The sequence below is a fragment of the Pinus tabuliformis genome, chromosome Q, assembly GCF_031772625.1.
Source record: "Pinus tabuliformis cultivar Carrire ecotype Pingquan chromosome Q, CPIR1, whole genome shotgun sequence".
NCBI classification, from domain to species: Eukaryota; Viridiplantae; Streptophyta; class Pinopsida; order Pinales; family Pinaceae; genus Pinus; species Pinus tabuliformis.
Window position 1 is genome coordinate 1,303,461,702 of NC_142296.1, and position 20,803 is coordinate 1,303,482,504.

Here is a 20,803-nt window from a genome sequence, read left to right on the forward strand (position 1 = left end):
GTTAACAATTTCTCTACTTGATAATTGCTTGTGATATGCTTGTTCTTCTTAACTTATGATATTTTCTTTGTTAGCTTATTAGTGTGTTCTTTTCATCAAGACAATTTTGAAAATAAATAAGGACAAGTGACACAATATATATCTATGTTGCACGAAACTTCAAAGAACCCGACGTTTCGGGTCGTACCCATACTCGAAACTCCGAAACTTGGCCGAAACTCTGAAACTTGGCTGAAACTCGACTATCATGTAATCATCTATTAGAGTTAATATAGACTTGTTTTTCCTTTTAAATTGTCATCTATGGGTCTTATTCAATTTTTTCTTGCAAGATAATGTGTTATTCACTTATTTATTTATATATATACATATATGACATTTCGGCCGACGTTTCCATTTTTGGGAGGTAACGTTTCTAAACATACCCGTTTCAGAAACTCTGAAACATTTCGATGTTTCTTGCAACTTAGGTATATATGCTTCTCCAGCCAGGGCCAAAAACCTCTTACCTCTTGAGAGGAAAACGCGATGAAAATTCTTCTTCTAGATCTTCAATTGATAAGAACCAAGACCATTACACTGACCCTTGACTCTACGTTAAAATTGGCAACTAGGGCCAAACTCCATGTGGGTCATCTTATTTATGGGAACTGATATTTTTCTTGGATCCCTCTCATCAAGAGATGTAGGATTGATCTAAAGATCATCCGATTCCGATAAGTATTCATCTATGTTGCACGGGTTCATGAACCTGGGGGTGGGGTTCTCGAACTTGTCCTGGGTTCTCGTCCCCAAGTACTGGATTCGAGTACGAGTTCTTCTGAGAAGAACCCATAAGAACTGAGTTCTTCTATGAAGAACCAAGTTTTCCATTAAAAAAATTGGGTTCTTTTGTCTTGATGGGTACGACGAACCTTGATGATGGGTACTTGGAACCCCAAAATCGGGTTCTTTGCAGTTCATTTTAGTTTTAATTTTAAATTTTTTAATTAATTTAATGGGCTTCCCCTAATATTCCAGGTAGCTAGTTCTTCATCTTGCGAGAGGAATTGGAGTACTTATGCCTTTATCCATTTAGTAAAGAGAAATAGATTGGGCTTAAAGAAGGCAAAGAACTTAGTGTACATTCATAGCACACTTCGTCTCATATCTCGAAAAGACCCTGGGTACAAGGAGGGTCCTTTCAAGAGATGGGACCAATACACAGATGATGCTATGTGTATGGACGAGGAGATACAACCAGATGGCCTTATTGAGCTACCTCCAGTTGCTATCAATGAGCAAGAGCCTCAAGATGAGAGTGATTCCTACCTGGAGAACATGATAACTGAAGATCTGAGTGATGTCGATGACATGGATGTTGATGACATGGCTTGAGGAAGCCATTTTATTTTAGCATTTTAAAATTTCCTAGTTCTTGTTTGGAGATGCCTAGGCAAATTTTCAATGTAATATGACAATGGACATATATCATGATTCTTATTAATACGTAAACTCCAATTTTCACTTGATATCAAACCAGAAATTTTGAAATTTCATTATGAATGTTGAATGCTCAATGATGTGCATGTTTAAATATTTGAAGTTTAAATCATAAATATTTTAGTTTTCTTGTTAAAGTTGAAAAATATACAAATTCACATATATTATAATTTATAAAATATAATATTTATATATTATATATATAAATTATAATATACCCCCGACGAGCCCACGCACCCTGTTTCAAAAAATGAGGTACCCGTCCTAGTCCCCGTACCCGTACCCGTCCCCGAACCCACGTACCCTGGTAACATAGGTATTCATGGAGTTATGAATTTATTTGTGTTATAAGACAAAATGTCAAGATCAGCCAACAACTAAATAATACCCACATGTGCTCAACATTTTAGTATAAAATGAGATGACTTGAGATTCATTTCACACACACTTCTCTCTTGATTTCTCTCCACTTGTCTTGGGTTTTAGTGGAAGAGAAATCTAGGAGTAGAAGCCCTAAATGTAGTCTTAAGGAGGAAGCCCTAAACACAGTTCTAAAGTGGATGCCCTAGCCGTAGTCCTGAGGATGATCTAGCTCTCAAGGCAACTATGGAGGAGAGATCTAAACGCTGTCCTAAAGAGGCCATGACACCTAGCCACAATCAAGGAAGGATCTATCTACGCTAATATAAAGAAGACTCGCACACGCAATCAAGGAGAGTTAGGTGCCCTAGGTAATAAGGATGACACAACAATCCTATACGCTGTCCTAACTTGGCTGTTAGGGAGGCTAAGGAAATTCTGGACAACGTGATTTGTAGAAGACATAAGAAGGAGACTTCGCATTTTGGAGAGGAGATCTTATGTTCAGGCCGGAGGTTAGTAGGCACCCCAACAAAGGAGAAAAGGCTAGGTCTGTAGCCTTTTCATGACTGTTTTGAGGGCTACACAACCAAGCAGGAGGGTTGAGTTGTGTAAGGGAGATCTGGGCTATTTGTGATGAGTTTAAGGGTTGTCTTCCTATGATCTAGGGCAGCGGCTGCTACAACAAGAGACCAAGGCCTGTTCTGAAGTAATAAGAGGGCTAGTTGGAGAGTCTTGGGGCTAGGAATTAGCCTTCAGGACAGCATGTTGGAGCAGCAAGATTAGAAGGGAAGACCGCAATTGTAGGGGGCCTCAGGAGTTGATTGGAGGGGTCTAACAAGGACTGTTAGGAAGCCTTAACCAGTTTGCTACAAACATATCAGACCTCAATATAGTGAGCTAAGGCATGTTGTTTATGACATCTCTTGTAGGTGTTGGATCCTAGATGAGAATCAGTTTGAACCAGATTGTTGGGCAGATTGTGGGAGCCAAATTGGTGGCTGTACATAGTGGTATGGTACATGGGTATTTACTATTTAGTGCAGTAAATTCATGGTGCTGCTATGGTATGGCAAAGCATAATGCGACAGCCATGACATTGTGCAGTAGTGGCACAATGGGATAACCATGACATAGTGCAGCAGTGGCTAAACAGGAGAACTATGACATTGTGCAACAGTGGCACAATGGGACAGTCATGACATTGTGCAGCAGTGGCACAAGAGGACAGCCATGACGTTGTGCAACAATGGCACAATGGGACAGCCATGACAGAGTGCAGTAGTGGCACAATAGGACAACCATGACATTGTGCAGCAGTGGCACATTGGGACAACAAGCATGTGCAACATGGTGTTGCACGATGAGGTGCAGCATGATGATGAGATGCAACACAATGATAGGTGAAGGAGTCACCTTGGAGAATTAGTTGAAGCAGCATGTCTTCAACTGATCTCATGTATCATCTTGTTAGAGATGATATATGCTCTTATCTAGATAAGTCAAAGTGTTGACATCTGTTGTAAATGTACTATCTCTCTCTCTCTCTCCCTCTGCTGAACTATTGAAGAACATATAAGAAGAATTGTTCAAGGGTTTCCCCACATTGGGGTTTGTCCCTGGCTAGCGCCATATCTTGTGTCCTCTTGTCTTGGCTTGTCTTCAACGATTTATGTTTATGTTCTATCTGCAGTTTACTTTAATGTTGATGTGATTGCTAATCTGGAAAAGGTATTGAGCTAACTGTGAAAATTTAAATAAATTGCTCTAAGCATAGAACATACCTAAACTTAACACTCTAGTATCCTCTTCAAGAACCTTGTCACCAACCTAGTCTTCCTTCCTCTACCTTTCTTTTTGATCTAGACCCGCTCCTTCTTTGCTCCTTGTAGAGAATCTTAGTCTCTAGGTCTTCTAGAGAAACTCTATCTCTAGGTCTTCTAGAGAAACTCGGTCTCTACTTTGTTTCCCCAGAAGTTTCCTTCCTTCGCTATCCTAGAAGAAACCTATTCACTGGATCCTTTGCTTGATCCAGAAGATCCCTTCTTCGCTATCCCAGAAGATTCCTTTTTCGCTGCCCTAGAAGAGTGTCCTTTGTAGCCTTAGAGAAAACCCTTTTCACGACCTCTTTTTCACACTTCCTTCTGCACTTCTCTTTGCTGAAATCAGATCAAACTTCTTGCTTAGAATGGAGGTCGAGTTCCTCTATTTATACCCCTCTTCACTGGGTCTTTAGGCCCACTTGACAATTGGATGTAGGCCAACTTATTCTTGCAGCTTCTTCAATGATTGTAGGCCGACTTGTTCTTGCAACTTCTTCAACGTTTGTAGGCCAACTTGAAGAGGTTAGGTGACAAGTTCTTTGGAGGATACTTTACATAGACAAGATGACCTTTTACAAAGTGTAACATGACTTCATTTACATGACAATAACCCTTATATTTTATGACTAGATAAAAAGTAAATCCTAAAGACTCTCAATGGAGTCTTAACTCAAATGGGAGTCCTAACTCAAAAACAAAATCCCTTGCTCATGAAACCCATGAAGCAAGTCAATATAATAATTTCATTTTTTTTATTTACATCTCATTACATAAAATCATAATTACATGTCATTATGAAGACCGAACCTAGTTACACCTTTCAACACTCCCTCTTAACTAGGGAGGTACTCATAATGGTACCATGGACTTTCTCAATTTGAAGAATCTCTCATAGGAAGAATTCGGATTTGTAACTCATTTGTATAGCATCATACCAACCAACATTGTTTTATAGCAAGGCTTTGACTAATAACTCTATCTCTCCACAAGATCAGGGCACAATGCTGGTGAGACCAATGATTTATAGACATACTCATCATTGTCTCTCTAGGAACATACCCCACCCGGGTTCTCTCAGAATATGCTCCATAAGAGCTATTCTTTTCTTGGACTCCCCAGTCCTAGAAGAACATCAATCCTCCACGACTACTCTTTTGTGGGATGCCCTATCTCATCCCATAAGAGCATCAAATGCCAAATGATTACAGAATCCTCCATTCTGTTGTCTCAAGTGAAGAACAAAACGTGTTTGTCGCTCCTTTTTGTACCAGGAGGTTTTATTCCATTAAAGGAATGTACCTAAGCTTCCGGCTTAGGAATGTCCGAGTTTCTTCCAAGTAATAAACTTCTTCTTAGGCTCCCTCTTAACCAAGGATCTATAGCAACTCTTCACGTGGAGATCCTAAAACAATCAACTTCATGAAGAGCTCCTTTCTTCGATGTCATGAATTTCTTTAAGGAGTCTTCAACCTTTTGGGAACTTCTATATATAAGGCACAGGTCATTCATCACTTTTGTTCATGAGTCAGTCATGTCCTCAACTCATCAAAAATTGATCTATTAGATTTTCCATTTGGTTTTGCTTCATGTCTTTCGACTTTCATGCCATATTTTCAGAAGGACATTACATCCTTTTATATGGTTTGTTTGGAATCCATTTACCGATCTTCCCTTCGACAATTCTACATAAGCCCAACCACATGTTAGTTCAAACATAATCAATCTTTTCATATCAGTATTACCTTTGTGATGATCTTTCAGCATGACATCTTCTTGTAAGTATCAACATCCTGTATGTAGATTGACACATCTCCCACTAATATCCTTTGTCAAGGGTCTTTATCTTTTTCAGATTTCCATCAGTCTTCACATCTTTCCGGCAGATCTTCTAGTCTTCTTGGACTCCGGATGTTGAATTCCTTCTATCTTCGTTGCATATTATCACGATCCCTTTCTCTCTTTTCTCACACACTTCATTCCCAGGAGCTTCAATTAGAGTTCTTGATTGTAGTCAGCTTCCTCATGACTCATATGAGAACATATTATGTTGATTTCATCTAGTGCGATTCGTGCTTTGTTGCAATCTTTCAGAGGAGTAGATCCTTTCTTCTCTTGATCAAATTTCCCAAGATGAAAATAGTGATCCATATTAATTATAACCATTTGACATGACTTTCATAACAATCTATGTGAGCATACATACCTCATATTTCTTTCGGTCATCCAGACTTCTTCATTTTTTTCATTCGAAAGGACCTGCTTTTTCGTAATGTCATCATACCATCATTCCTTGAGATGGAATTTCAGATGAAAACCTTTTGCTTCCTTTCTTCATCAGTGAATCCTTTGATGAGAATTTTATCAGTGAAACTTAAGGATGTTTCATATCCTCACCTGGCTGAGGTTTTCTTCTATGACGATTCTAGTTGATGATGACCTCTTCTTTTATAAATACTCACGAGGTTTCCTAATGTGAAAATTCCTGAATCTAACACATCAGAAACCCCTACTGCAATTACTGGTTTACAATCTCCTACTTGTTCTTTGCATTAACAAGATATTTAATTGCATAAACATCGAAGTAGACACTATTGCAACCTACACAAATATACAGATCATGAATTGAAATAAACTGAGACAATAACAAAAGGGACACCGTTATTTTTGGACAATCGTTCCTGGAAAAACCCAATTCGGGAAAACTGGTGCAACGTATAGAGGGTTTGTATTATTAAGCAGATTTCGCGAATACAACTAGGTTGCCAGAAATGGCTCACCCAACAGAGAATATCCTCATCAGTAGTACCTCTATTCGAAGACAGATATTCTGGCAAATCAACAACCGGATGATCAAACCCCACAACGACTTTGGCTGTTCCCTATGCTGGACAACGAAAGCTGCTCCAAGCACTGCTCTGGAACTGTGTCTCTCCTTTAGGATTTGCGTCACCCTTTCCAAGCTCAGAATTTGCTGATTTGCTCCCAGTCTGCCTCACAAAATCTCCCCAACGTTGCCTCTGAGGCCTAGCGTTAGCCTCTGTGGCTTCTACGTCACCTGTGTCAACCCTTTGCATCATCTCTTCGGCCTCTGCGTCAACCCTTCTAGGGCCTATGCTGTCTCTCCCGGTACCGTGCTGCCACTCTGCTATGTGTATTCTTCAGCCTTATATGAAAATCCCTTGCTGAACTGCCCCTCGCTGCAACTTTGATCACTAATTCGATTTTCTCAGCAAACCTCGCCCCATAAAATCGAATTCTTTGATCACTTGGTGCATCTCCAACTGACCCTCAAGCCTCCTCTTATACTTTTCCTATTGAGTCTTCAACGACTGAGATTAAGTCCCTAATCAACGCCTAAGATTAGAACTGGCTTGATCCTCGTCACTTAGAACTTTCTCACCCACATTTTATTAATGCACATTAATATTTTTATTTTCCTAGAGTTTAGACTTAGGAACCCATTAAAAATATTAATTATTTTACTAACTCTTCATCTGGGTGGAATTTCTCCAAACGATTTCTTGGTCTTGGAGATGTCTGTGCCTTAGCCTCTCCACCAAATTTCATGGCTAGATCACATCTGATGCTACCCAAAATCAACACCTAAGAGCTTCCTAATCTTTGAAATCAGTAGGATTTGTACCATACATACTTTCTGCCTCCGTTGTCACGGGCTCTTACTTCTAATGCTTCTATGCTATTTTTCTAATGAGATGCATCCTATCTAATTTAAACTGCACTAAGACCATAATTTACTAGTGGAAAGTACCTTCTTGAGAGGAAGATCATCTCAGTCATAATAAGATCTTTTACTTCTTCATTCTTAGGCTTCTTTGACTCAGGCTCTTTCACTTCGTCAGTAATGTCTGCTCCTTCTCTATTCCTCGTCTTTACCATGATTAGGACAATCTCTTTTATAATGTCCAAGTTCATGACATTCGAAGCGTGTTATCTTATCCATGTTCTTCCTATTCTTTGCAGGACCAAACTTCCCAATTTTTCCCATTCTTCTTGTCATTGTAGCTGTTGGAAATACTGAGAGGGGGGTGAATCAATATTCCTTTTGAATTGTTACTTTTACCAGTTAGATCACTTATATTTAGAACACAAAATGAACAATAGTAATAAATGCTTTTATTAATATAATCTTGACAATGAATCAAGTACAATGTATATAGGGCTCCAACCCTAGATGAAGACATCGATCTTCAAACTCCCAGGCTCCAACCTCTTGCCAAGCACCAAGTTGGACCTTTTGTGAGGTTCCAACCTCTAGGGCACCAACCTTGTCTTGTCAAGGCACCAATCTTGGGTTTAGGAGCACCAACTCCAAGGACACCAATCCTTCTAATTCTGAGGCACCAACCCTAAGGGCTTCGACCCTATCTTGTTAAGGCACCAACCTTGGATTTAGGAGCACCAATTCCAAGGACACCAATCTTTCCAATTCTGAGGCACCAACCCCAAGGGCTCCGACCCTCTGCTATATATTGTTTAGATATGTTTTGTAGTAATTCTCTGCTTCCAAAATCTTCTTCACTGAATTTTGTCTCTCTACAACTTCACTGCTACATCAATGACAACTTGTCTTCATATGAAGGAGTCTTCACAACTCTTCATATTGCCCAAACAGAGTCTACAAAGTTACCTCATGATGATTTCAAATAGGCATCATGATCTCCAATAATGTTTCCAAGATTTGCTGAAGCTTTCCAACAAGATATCTACGCTAAGCCTCAATGTATGCACAAAAGCAATTCTTTGTTTTCAAGCCTCTGTTCTTATTGTCGCAATAACTGCTTTAGGAGTGATTGTTGCGATATCTTACTTCCAAGGAACAAACTCACAAATACTTCAATGCTGGTGTTGTCTACTGCTCCCTTCAACTGATGACTAATGAAATCTTACTTGGCTGGTTCGAGGTCAAACAGATCTTCACAAAAAGATTGTTCTTCAGGTTGAGGTCTGTACTTCTTCTAATTCATCACATGTCTGAGCCTTTCAAAGATTAACCCAATCAACAAAATTTCTCGACCTTCGACTTCCTTCTTTCCTGCTGGACCTTTGGCTTCCTTCCTTCCCGCTCGACCTTCAGCTTTCTCTGTTTCTTCAAGTTCACGAGTTGTGAACTGTTACTTCTTCTCTATGTTAGATGCACGAAATCCGTTTCCTGAAGTGAAGCATTTCAACTTGTATATATATGAGTTTTGCCAATAACCAAAAGACACGTTCATTGGGAGGAGACGCCGACTTATGAGTGTGCACATTAAAAGATTTTATCGGAGAGGCCCTTTTTTTTTCATATTCATCCAAGGCTATACCCACATGGAGGTCCCACATTAATCGCAACCGAAACATTATCACATTAATCGCAATCACAACATTCATGAAAATCAAAGTTATTCCTTTAATCCCGCAATCGCAATTTTCGGAGGTTTGCACATAACATAGCGATTCCCTTACTACCGACAGAGTGGATGCAATATGATCTTAAGCAGTTGTTAATAAATCCGTCAAGCCCACAACCTTATTGCAATTGGAGGTTTTACATGTCATCCCTTTGAAACTTGCAATTCAATGGATGCGATATTACATTAAGTTATGTTATAGTGTTGTAGTCGGGTCCGCAATAATACCGCAATTGCAGTTTTTAATGTGACATCGCTTAATAACTTGCGATATGAAAGTTTTGATAGGCGGATGCGATATTACATTAGGGCTGTTACCATACACTGATCGGGTCCGCATATTATATCGCAATCGGAGTTTTAATGTGACAAGCCTTCATAACTTGCGATGCGAAGGTTCCGATATAGCGGATGCGATATTAATTAGGGCGTGTTGTAATGGGACCATCGGTTCCACAATGCTCCTCCGATATCGCTGTTTTCTTCCTTTAGACTCTTACTCTTGGCTTGGATTTCTTGTGGCTTGTCGTTCCTGTGATTTCCGTTGGCTACTCTTTGATGAATTCCGATAGCTCTTCTTCCAATAGCTCTTCCTTTGACTTCCGATAGCTCTACTCCTTTGACGTAATGTTCCTATTTGTTCTTCCGATAACACTTACCCTTGGGCATATGCGATAACCTGCTTCTCTTGCTCCGATAACTTGCTTCTTTGATGGCTTTTGATGAACTCTTCATCTTACTCTTTGGCTTCATAATGGCTTCTCCCCTTTACTCTTTCTCTTTCTCTTTTTGATGGTTTCTGATATCTTTCCTCCTAGGTTCCACTATTTCAATTACGTTTGTATTCAATCCTTGGATCCTCCATGAGCACTATTATGATCAATGGGCATCAATGGGCAACCGCACATGTCACAAGAATTTGCCATCACAAACATTGCCATATTGACATCAATGACAACCTAGATTAACAATCTCCCCCTTTGTCATTGATGGCAATATTCTTCTTCGCTCCCCCTTTGACATCAATGGCAAAGGAGTGCACAAGGACTCCCCCCCTGTCAAACTGCTTCTTTTCTTTATGAACAATAGATTTTTATGGGTATGTTACTCCCCCTTTTGTGGTGCTGTTCTTTTTACTCAAGATAGAAGGATTGCTTCCTCATCATCAGCTAGCACATTATCCCCTCTTCATGTCTCAGAACTTCTTCATCATGGCTTCAACAGTGCTTAAAGATGCTCCACTTCAATGCTTCAAAACAGACTCCAACTAGTCATACACTAAATGTCCAGGTCCAATTTTTTTATGCTTCTACACCGTATTTTTTTGTCTCCATAGTCAAAATTAAGAGGCCTTCACAGTTCGAATCAAGAGAAAATGCCACTGAAATTGTCATTCTCACCGTCTTCCTTCAAACCAAGATTCCTTTTTATCTTTGTGCTTCTTCTTAAGTGGTTGAGCTATATTCGACAACACAACATTCTCCCCTTTTTTGATATTCAATCTGTGACTGCTTTTTCTTTTTTTTGAATTCTTTCTACTGGTTGACAACTTTTTGCAATGCTTCAATTATGTTAGATGCTACCAATTGCTCTTGCTTCAAGCTTCATTCCCAGATGTATCTGTTTGTTTGACGGTTGCCTCTATTTGTGTCCATAATTTACTTGTTCTCACATCAAATCCCTTAGTCGAAATATTCAACTTCTGTAATAATAGCAACATAGTTATTTGCTTATTAGCATTAGATGGCCTCCTGCTGCTCCAATTTCTGTTTAGAGATCAAGTGGAAAATATTTTTAACAATAGTCCATTGGATAGATAAGAGAACTTTCTTTCAAAGGAGTGTTCCTGAGAAAGACCAATCAAAGAATGAAAGTTGATTGTAAGCTTCAAGTACAAGGATTTCATAAGAGCTTGCCAAGCTTATGCAAGGAATGATCAAAGAAAAAAAGCATCATGAAGAAGCCATATCCATGACAAATCAATTGGATAAAAAGAAACGGGAAGATAACTTCATCAAGTCACCTTGAACAAAGGCACTAGAGCTTGAACAAACTTGAAACAAAGATTGGTCAATACAAGGAACTTTTTTTTTCCCATGGATCACAACTAGAAGAAGCAAGGAAACAAGCACAAGGAATTGAGAAGAAAATGGAAGCATTGAATAATAAAAGGACTGTTGATGAAGCAGAATTCAGAAAAACACCATGATATTGCAACTAAAAGAAAGTTGGGAAATATCCAAACTAAAATCCGACCTACAATCTTTTCAAGGCCAAAACATGTACAAGAACAAGGATAATGGAAGAAATAGACAGTATACCTAAGAAAAATGAAGAAATCTTCATAATGAAATCAGAAGTCATTTCCCTTGAGATCCTTTGATTATAACCATTGCTTCTTGCGCCCTTGACATCATCTGCTTGCTCTTGAAGAATAATGATTGTGAAAGATTGTTGAAGAGATTGTCTCCCTCGGAAAAAAGGTTGGAGGGATGGACAAATTCTTTCTGGCTTCCTCACATCCTTTTTGTTGACATTATCATTCTTCTTGAGGATCCCCTTCATAGCCAAGACTTGATTTATGAAGGAGATCTTTGATGAATGAGCATGTCAAACAAGGCTAAAGGAGCCAGAAAGAAATGTTGATCCTCCCAGTTCCAGCAACGGCAAGGATAAGAGTCAAGGCAACAATCTTTCAAATCATATTCTTCTTAGCAAATGCAGATTCTCAAGCTCTTCCTTGAACAATTGTTATTTCATTCTATTTCAAGGCAGATGACTTCTGATTTCATTATGAAGATTTCTTCTTTTCCTTAGCTATACTGCTCTCCATTTCTTCCATATCCTTATAGCTTGTACAAACTTTGGCCTTGAAAAGGTTGAGGTCGGATTTTAGTTTGGATATTTCTTCATCCTTCTTTTAGTTGCAATATGCAGGTGTTTTCCTCATTTCTGCTTCATCAACAAGTCCTTTAATTATTACCAATGCTTCCATTTTCATATCACATGATTGTGCTTGTTTCCTTCCTCCACAAGCTAGAACCATGCCAAAAAAGAAAGTTCCAAGTATTGACCAATCTTTACTTCAAAAATGTCCTAAACTCTAGTGCCTTTGTTCAATGTGTTGACTTGACAAGTTATTCTTGATATTTCAAGTTTTTAATGATGATTTGTCATGGATATGGCTTCTTATGATGCTTTTGATTCTTTGATGAAATTCCTTCATAAGCTTGGCAAGCTCTTATCCCTTCCTTGAAGAGCTATATTAACAATCATTCTTTGTTTGATCTTTCTCACCAACAGTCCTTTCTTAGAAGTTCCTCATTTTCCTTTTTCAAATTGATAATCTCTTCCATGGCAGCCATAAGTTTAGTGAGATCTTCTTCAAAATAATTTTCATTCTCTTCATCTTCTGGGTCTTCGTTAGCCTTGATGTCATCATTCTCATTTTCAGCTTCTATGATGGGTTCTGGATTTCCTTCTTGGTTTCCATCATCTTCTTGACTAGTGGTCATGGTCAATGCTCCTTTTGAGTGAAGGTCATGAAGTTTGTCCCATATACCCTTCGTTGACGAACATTTTCCTAAATTGTTCTTTATAGAATCTGGTAGCCCATTCAAGATTGCCTTCATTGCTTTTGCATTGCACTCCTTGGATTCTCCATCCGTCATGATATAAAAAATCACTGATTTCCAGATTTCAGTGGCTTGAGTCTTTAAGAAATTCCTCATTCTTGCCTCCCATATATCAAAGTTTCCATTGAACAATGGAGCCTTCACAAATTGATTGACTTTGATTTCGGTGGTTGAGGGAGACACATCTTTAGGAGGATTGGAGACTTTCTTCCTTGGCTTCACCATTTGTGTTCTAATGATCAACCTTCAAGCTGTTAGGCTTTGAGTGAAGTTATTGGCTTTGATACCAATTGTTGGAAATACTGAGAGGGGCGGTGAATCAATATTCCTTTTGAATTATTACTTTTACTAGTTAGATCACTTATATTTAGAACACAAAATGAACAATAGGAATAAATGCTTTTATTAATATAATCTTTACAATGAATCAAGTACAATGTATATAGGGCTCCAACCCTAGATGAAGACACTGATCTTCAAACTCCCAGGCTCCAACCTATTGCCAAGCACCAACTTGGACCTTTTGTGAGGCTCCAACCTCTAGGGCACCGACCTTGTCTTGTCAAGGCACCGACCTTGGGTTTAGGAGCACCAACTCCAAGGACACCAATCCTTCTAATTCTGAGGCACCAACCCCAAGGGCTCCGACCCTATCTTGTCAAAGTACCAACCTTGGATTTAGGAGCACCAACTCCAAGGACACTGATCCTTCCAATTCTGAGGCACCAACCCCAAGGGCTCCGATCCTCTGCTATATATTGTCTAGATATGTTTGGTAGTAATTCTCTGCTCCCAAAATATTCTTCACTGAATTTTGTCTATCTACAACTTCACTGCTACATCAATGACAACCTGTCTTCATATGAAGGAGTCTTCACAACTCTTCATATTGCCCAAACAGAGTCTGCAAAGTTACCTCATGATGATTTCAAATAGGCATCATGATCTCCAATAATGTTTCGAAGATTTGCTGAAGATTTTCAACAAGATATCTACGCTAAGCCTCAATGTATGCACAAAAGCAATTCTCTGTTTTCAAGCCCCTGTTCTTATTGTCGCAATAACTGCTTTAGGAGTGATTGTCGCAGTATCTTACTTCCATAGAGCAAACTCACAAATACTTCAACGCTAGTGTTGCCCACTGCTCCCTTCAACTGATGACTGATGAAATCTTACTTCGCTGGTTCGAGGTCAAACAGATCTTCACAAAAAGATTGTTCTTCAGGTTGAGGTCCGTACTTCTTCTAATTCATCACAGGTTTGAGCCTTTCAAAGATTAACCCAATCAACAAAATTTCTCGACCTTCGACTTCCTTCTTTCCTGCTGGACCTTTGGCTACCTTCCTTCCTGCTCGACCTTTAGCTTTCTCTGTTTCTTCAAGTTGACGAGTTGTGAACTGTTACTTCTTCTCTGTGTTAGGCACACGAAATCTGTTTTTGGAAGTGAAGCATTTCAACTTGTATACATATGAGTTTTGCCAATAACCAAAAGACACGTTCATTGGGAGGAGACGCCGACTTATGAGTTTGCACATTAAAAGATTTTATCAGAGAGGCCCTTTTTTTAATATTCATCCAAGTCTATACCCACATGGAGGTCCCACATTAATTGCAACCACAACATTATCACATTAATCGCAATTGCAACATTCATGAAAATTAGAGTTATTCCTTTAATCCCACAATCGCAATTTTCAGAGGTTTGCACATAACATAGCGATTCCCCTACTGCCGACGGAGCGGATGTGATATGATCTTAAGCAGTTGTTAATAAATCCATCGGGTCCACAACCTTATCGCAATTGGATGTTTGACACGTCATCCCTTTGAAACTTGCGATTCAACAGATGCGATATTACATTAAGTTATGTTATAGTGTTGTAGTCGGGTTTGCAATAATATCACAATCGTAGTTTTTAATGTGACATCTCTTTATAACTTGCGATATGAAAGTTCCGATAGGCGGATGTGATATTACATTAGGGCTGTTACCATACACTGGTCGGGTCTGCATATTATATCACAATCAGAGTTTTAATGTGACAAGCCTTCATAATTTGCGACGCGAAGGTTCTGGTACGGCAGATGCGATATTAATTAGGGCATGTTGGGATGGGACCATCGGTTCCACAGTGCTCCTCTGATATCACTATTTTCTTCCTTTAGATTCTTACTCTTGGCTTGGATTTCTTGTGGCTTGTCGTTCCTGTGATTTCCGTTGGCTACTCTTTGATGACTTCCGATAGCTCTTCTTCCAATAGCTCTTCCTTTGACTTCTAATAGCTCTACTCCTCCGACGTAATGTTCCTATTTGTTCTTCCGATAGAACTTACCCTTGGGCATATGCGATAACCTGCTTCTCTTGCTACGATAACTTGCTTCTTTGATGGCTTCCGATAAACTCTTCATCTTACTCTTTGGCTTCACGATGGCTTCTCCTCTTTACTCTTTCTCTTTCTCTTCTGATGGTTTCCGATATCTTTCCTCCTAGGTTCCACTATTTCTATTACGTGTGTATTCACTCCTTGGATCCTCCATGAGCAGTGTTATGATCAATGGGCATCAATGGCAAACCACACATGTCACAAGAATTTGCCATCACAAACACTGCCGTATTGACATCAATGACAACCTAGATTAACAGTAGCATATGCTTGATTTTTTTCGCTTAGTCTGACATCAATCTTTGCCTTTAGTTTGGTCTTACAGAGTGACCATAAATCTTGAAATGGAGTAGTATCTTTCTTCACATATAAGCTTGAAGTGAAGTTACCCCCTTCTTCCAGTAGTGCATTTAGTGCCACTGTGGTCATCTCTCTATTAGACATAACTTATCCCAATTCTTGTAGTTGATCTCGAATTTCTGATATCCTCATGAAGTATGAGGCTATTCCATCTTCCTTGGATATATTCAGTTTGTAGAGTTCTTGCCTCAAGGAGATTACTTCTCTCGCGCTACTTACAAAAAACAACTCTACCAATTTGTCGTATATAGCTTTTGCACTTTCCAATTTTGATACATACGAGATTAGAGAGTCTTTCATAGATTCTATAAGAATCCTTTGGGATCTCACTTCTCCCTTCATGTATCTAGCATGAGCTTGAGTATCTGCTTTTGGAGATTGGGTTATTGATCCCGTAATGTGAACCATGACTTCATTCTCAATAAGATTTAGGTCAATCTTTTTCTTCCATGCAAGGAAATTTATAGCCCCAACCAATTTATTGCTTTCCTTGCAAAAAGACATTTGATATTAACAGATATAGTCATAGACTTACTTGTCAGGTCGCTGCTTGTTTCCTCCTCCTTTTGGATGTTGTCAGAGGACCTTTTTCTTTAGTGATGATGAGAGAGAGCTTGATTTACGATCCTTTGATGATGTGATGATATCTGAAGTGCTTCTAGGGTTTCGTTCTTTCTTTTTGCTTCCTTCTTCGATCTAGAGTTTCTTATGATGTAGATCTTGAACTTGTTGATAACCTTTGACTTGCTTTGATTCCTTCTTTGAAGATTGATTCTTGTGTGTCAGCTTGCTTTGACTGCCCCTTTTTGTCTTCAACACCTAAGCTATGATATCATGTTGAGAAATCTAGGGCATTCAATGTTAACAATCTCTCTGCTTGATAGTTGCCTGTGATATGCTTGTTCTTCTTAGCTTATGGTCTTTTCTTTGTTAGCTTATTAGTGTGTTCTTTTCATCAAGACAATTATCAAAATAAATAAAGACAAGTGACACAGTATATAGGCTTCTCTAGCCAGGGCCAAAACCTCTCACCTCTTGAGAGGAAAACCCGATCAAAATTCTTCTTCTAGATCTTCAATTGATAAGTACCAAGACCATTACACTGACCCTTGACTCTAGATCCTCTTCAAGAGCCTTGTCACCAACCTCGTCTTCCTTCCTTCGCCTTTATTCTTGATCTGGACCTGCGCCTTCTCTGCTCCTTATAGAGAAACTCGGTCTCTATTTCTTATGCTGCACCTTCACAACTATTCTAGAGAATCTCAATCTCTAGGTCTTCTAGAGAAACTCGGTCTCTACTTTGTTGCCCAGATGATTCCTTTCTTTGCTATCCTAGAAGAAATCTATTCACTGCCTCCTTCGCTTGATCCAGAAGATCCCTTCTTCACTACCCCCAAAGATCCTTCTTTGCTGCCCAGAAGATTCTTCTTCGCTATCCTAGAAAATTCCTTCTTCGCTGGCCTAGAAGAATGTCCTTTGTAGCCTTAGAGAAAACCATTTTCATTGCCTCTTTTTCGCACTTCCTTCTACACTTCTCTTTGCTGAAATCAGATCGAACTTCTTGCTTAGGATGGAGGCCGAGTTCCTCTATTTGTACCCCTCTTCATTGGGTCTATAGGCCGACTTGACCGTTGGAGGTAGGCCAACTTGTTCTTGAATCTTCTTCAACGTTTGTAAGCCGAATTGAAAAGGTTAGGTGACAAGTTCCTTGGAGGATACTTTACATAGACAAGATGACCTTTTACAAAGTGTAACATGACTTCATTTACATGACAATGACCCTTATGTTTTATGACTAGATGACAAATAAATCTTAAAGACTCTCAATGGGAGTCTTGACTCAAAAAAAAAATCCCTTGCTTATGAAACCCATGAAGCAAGTCAATATAATAATTTCATTTTTCTTATTTACATCTCATTACATAAAATCATAATTATATGTCATTATGAAGACCGAACCTAGTCACACCTTTCAACAGAGACTCCTCACAAATCCAACTATTAGTTACAAATGGAGAGAGCTACTCTTTCAATAGAGTGAGCTTCATCTCTCTTACAATAAAGTAGTAATTGTTTTCCCATATCCTTTAGTTCTCCAAGGGGTAACAATAAAGTACTATATTTCAAACATCCTCAACAACTTAAAGTAGCAATGAGTTGTTGAGATTGTAACAGACAAGGATCGTATACTCACAAATATTCAGAACATCTGGAATATGTAAATATCAATTATCGGACAAGTAATATATTTATATAAAAATGTTTGAATGTACAAAAGATATTATATGTTGATTACAAATGAGGGCCTTGTTTATATACCTAGGCAGGTGCCCTTTCCCAAGGAGTCATGTCTTTTGGGACATGCCCTTTTATAACTAATTCTACTTTGTTAATTATTATTTATGTTAGTTTATATATAATAATGTTCATAACATTGCTTTCTCCTTTATAAAAGTTTTGTCCCCAAAGCTTATTGATGAAAAGGCTTGATATCTTTTTTTCTATCTTGTAATCTTTTCTTGTCTTTCTCAATTCTTGGAACTGTCATCTTCAATGATACAAGACGATATGAACTTCTGAGTGTGGTACAGAATTGTCGTACTGTGACATGATCTAACCATCCCAAATTAATCTTTTGTGGAATCTTGCGGTTACTGGAAACTTGGGATGAATTGTTATCATAAGACTGGATTATGGTGACATCGATATTCTTTGGAACATAAGTCACTTGTTTCTAGTCTGAGTGATATGGATATGCAGACTGGTTGAGATGTTTGCTTTTATGATTTGGGTGTCGATAAGGAGTTTTTGTGATTTGATTTCCCCTTATCCTGTTTGTGGCAATTTCTTGATTTACTTGAGGTATCTGATTTCCTTCACACATCAGATTTACAAACCACATGCTTCTTTATATTAATGCTTGTCTAAAGCTTAAACTCCGTGATTTCTACAAATATCTCTATCTAGACTTCTCTAAGATATGAGGTGATATACCTAAACTTATTGATCTGCTTAATAATCTCTAATAAGTGGAAACAATGAAGAAGACTTGTCAAGTGAAAAACAATTCATTACTTTCTTTTAAATGAATAAAAGCAGTTTATTGCTAACCTAGTGCCATGCTTATAGCAAATTCCAATCACTATAATTTTATAAAGATGATAGGTTTTGAGGCAAAATGGTTGATTAAATGCGCGGTCTCCTTGACAAGTTTTGTGAAATGAATTTTGCTTAGAATTCATAATTCTTTGACAAAGACATTCGGAGAGACAATGTATTTGTATAAAACTAGTAGATCTCATATTTCTCTGGTAAGGGTGTCAAATGCATGCACAAGTCAATGACATATTACTGAGTAAAATGTTTTTTTTTTGAGAAACGTTCTAAAAGTGGTATTTAAATCAGTGAAGGTAGTCTTGATGTTGTAAAATGGTCTTGATGTTGTAAAATGCCATTGAAACTCGTAATTCCACTTGTTTAAGGATATACTCTAGATTTACCATCAAATGATATGGCAACTTGGCAAGACATTTCTGAAAAAGCATTTGTCAACACGTACTAGTATGCTGTAGTGTTTCCATGTCAGGAATGCCAATTGTACAAAATCTTTTCTATTTATAAGCTCAGTTTTTCTGTTTCTCAAAGCTAGGCTGTGCCTGTGACGGGGCCAGCCTCAATGTTGGATGGAAGAACAATCTGCGCAACTGTGGGATGCTGTCACCAGGATTGTGTGACGCTCAGTCGAGCCCGGATGCCCCATGGGACAGTTTCTATCCCCCACTGCTGGCTCCCACGCTCAACCCCTCCCCATGAGATTTGAACCTATGACTGGATGGGGACGAAACCCCGTACAAACCAATCTTTACTTATTTGCTAATAATACCAAAATATGGTTCTCTTATTTCCAGCTTAGAGAAAACGTATTTAATATATTTATTATCATTCAACCTTTGGGGTGTGACTCTTGCCAAAGTTCAGTTTTTTGACTCATGCTTATGTTGCTTTATTCAGGAGCTTCCAGCTGCATTTGTTTCCTTCAAGTCTTGTTATGGTGCAGCAACAGCATCACGAATTGTGCAGTCATCTAATCCAATGTTGTGGGTGACAGAACCAGCACCTGAACCGAGGGATATCTACTGGCCATTTCTTTCTGCACCCTATATCCAGCTATGGATCAGTAAATTTGTGGTTGTGGTGGCAGTCTTTTTTCTTACAATCCTGTTCCTGATACCTGTCACATTGGTACAGGGTCTTACTCAATTGACAGAATTGGAAGCTTTCTTACCATTCCTGAAAAAGGTTCTTAAAATGTAAGTATGGAATATCTATAGCATTGTTGTTTGTCAAGAGTTAGTGTGCCCTTAGAATTTCTCTGCTTTTTTGTTCTTGATATTGATAGTGTAGGGTGCTCCGAATCATGTATATGTTATGTGGTATCCATATTATTAGTACAGCCATGTTTTCCTTCGGCTGTGACATTGTCCTGAAAGATTCTAGTCCTTGACTCCTTGCGTGTTTTCCATGCGGCTTATGTTAATATGTGGTTCTTCATAACTAAAACAAAAGAAGAAAAGAGAAGCAGGTGATTATAGCAGTTAGTATGAATGCAAGCCTACTCAAGAATCATGTGTTAGAACCCAACAATGACATAATTTGCCTTGTCATCATATGTAAAACTCGTTGGAATATTAGCACAGAAGAAACAAAAGAGGAAAATAGAAGCAGGTGATTCTGGCAATTAGTATGTATGCAAGCCCATGCAAGAAATATTAATATGTAAACCTCGAGAATTACATCATTTGCCTCGTCATCGCATGCAGTTTATTGGAATATTAACATTCGAACAAGGTTTGGAAGTAATAAAAGCTTGTATAATGTTCACTTTATATTAGTGACATATGGCCTATGTAACAGTAACATTTAGATGAGTGGTTAAGGGTTTGGTAGTTAAAATACCTTAACTTCTTAGGGATGTTATAAAGTGTAATGCAACGAGATGCAAGTGTGAGCAAAAGATGTATTGCTGCAGCATTAATATTAAAGTCAATTCTTTATCATTCTTTTTCCACCTTCGTCTCTATGGATATGTGAACCTTAAATTTGTACATGGTATTAGAGTGATACTAATTCTGTCTGATAATAATGGTCCATGTAGAGTTGTGCAGGTCTGGAATCACCAGGAGAATTAAGAAGGTGAGTTATATTTCATTTCAAATTATGATAATTGTCTACTGTTTAAACTTTAGGGTTATTCAAAAGATGTTACATAAGCTAATTATATTGACGAATAATGACTGACTAAAAGGGTAGGTCAATGGGGTGTCTTGTCACCTTGAATTACCTTTGTCAAA

The 20,803-nt window shown here is 38.5% G+C and overlaps 1 protein-coding gene across 3 annotated transcripts in view; it reads left to right on the forward strand.

Moving 5' to 3' along the window:
• The window catches only part of LOC149224614 (hyperosmolality-gated Ca2+ permeable channel 2.3-like), a 373,352-nt gene that overhangs the window by 201,605 nt on the left and 150,944 nt on the right, over positions 1-20,803 (forward strand). For all 3 annotated transcript variants that reach the window (XM_089386187.1, XM_089386185.1, XM_089386186.1), the window contains one exon: positions 19,464-19,762. In XM_089386187.1, the coding sequence (XP_089242313.1) occupies positions 19,464-19,762 (299 nt within the window). The remainder of the gene's footprint in view (positions 1-19,463; positions 19,763-20,803) is intronic.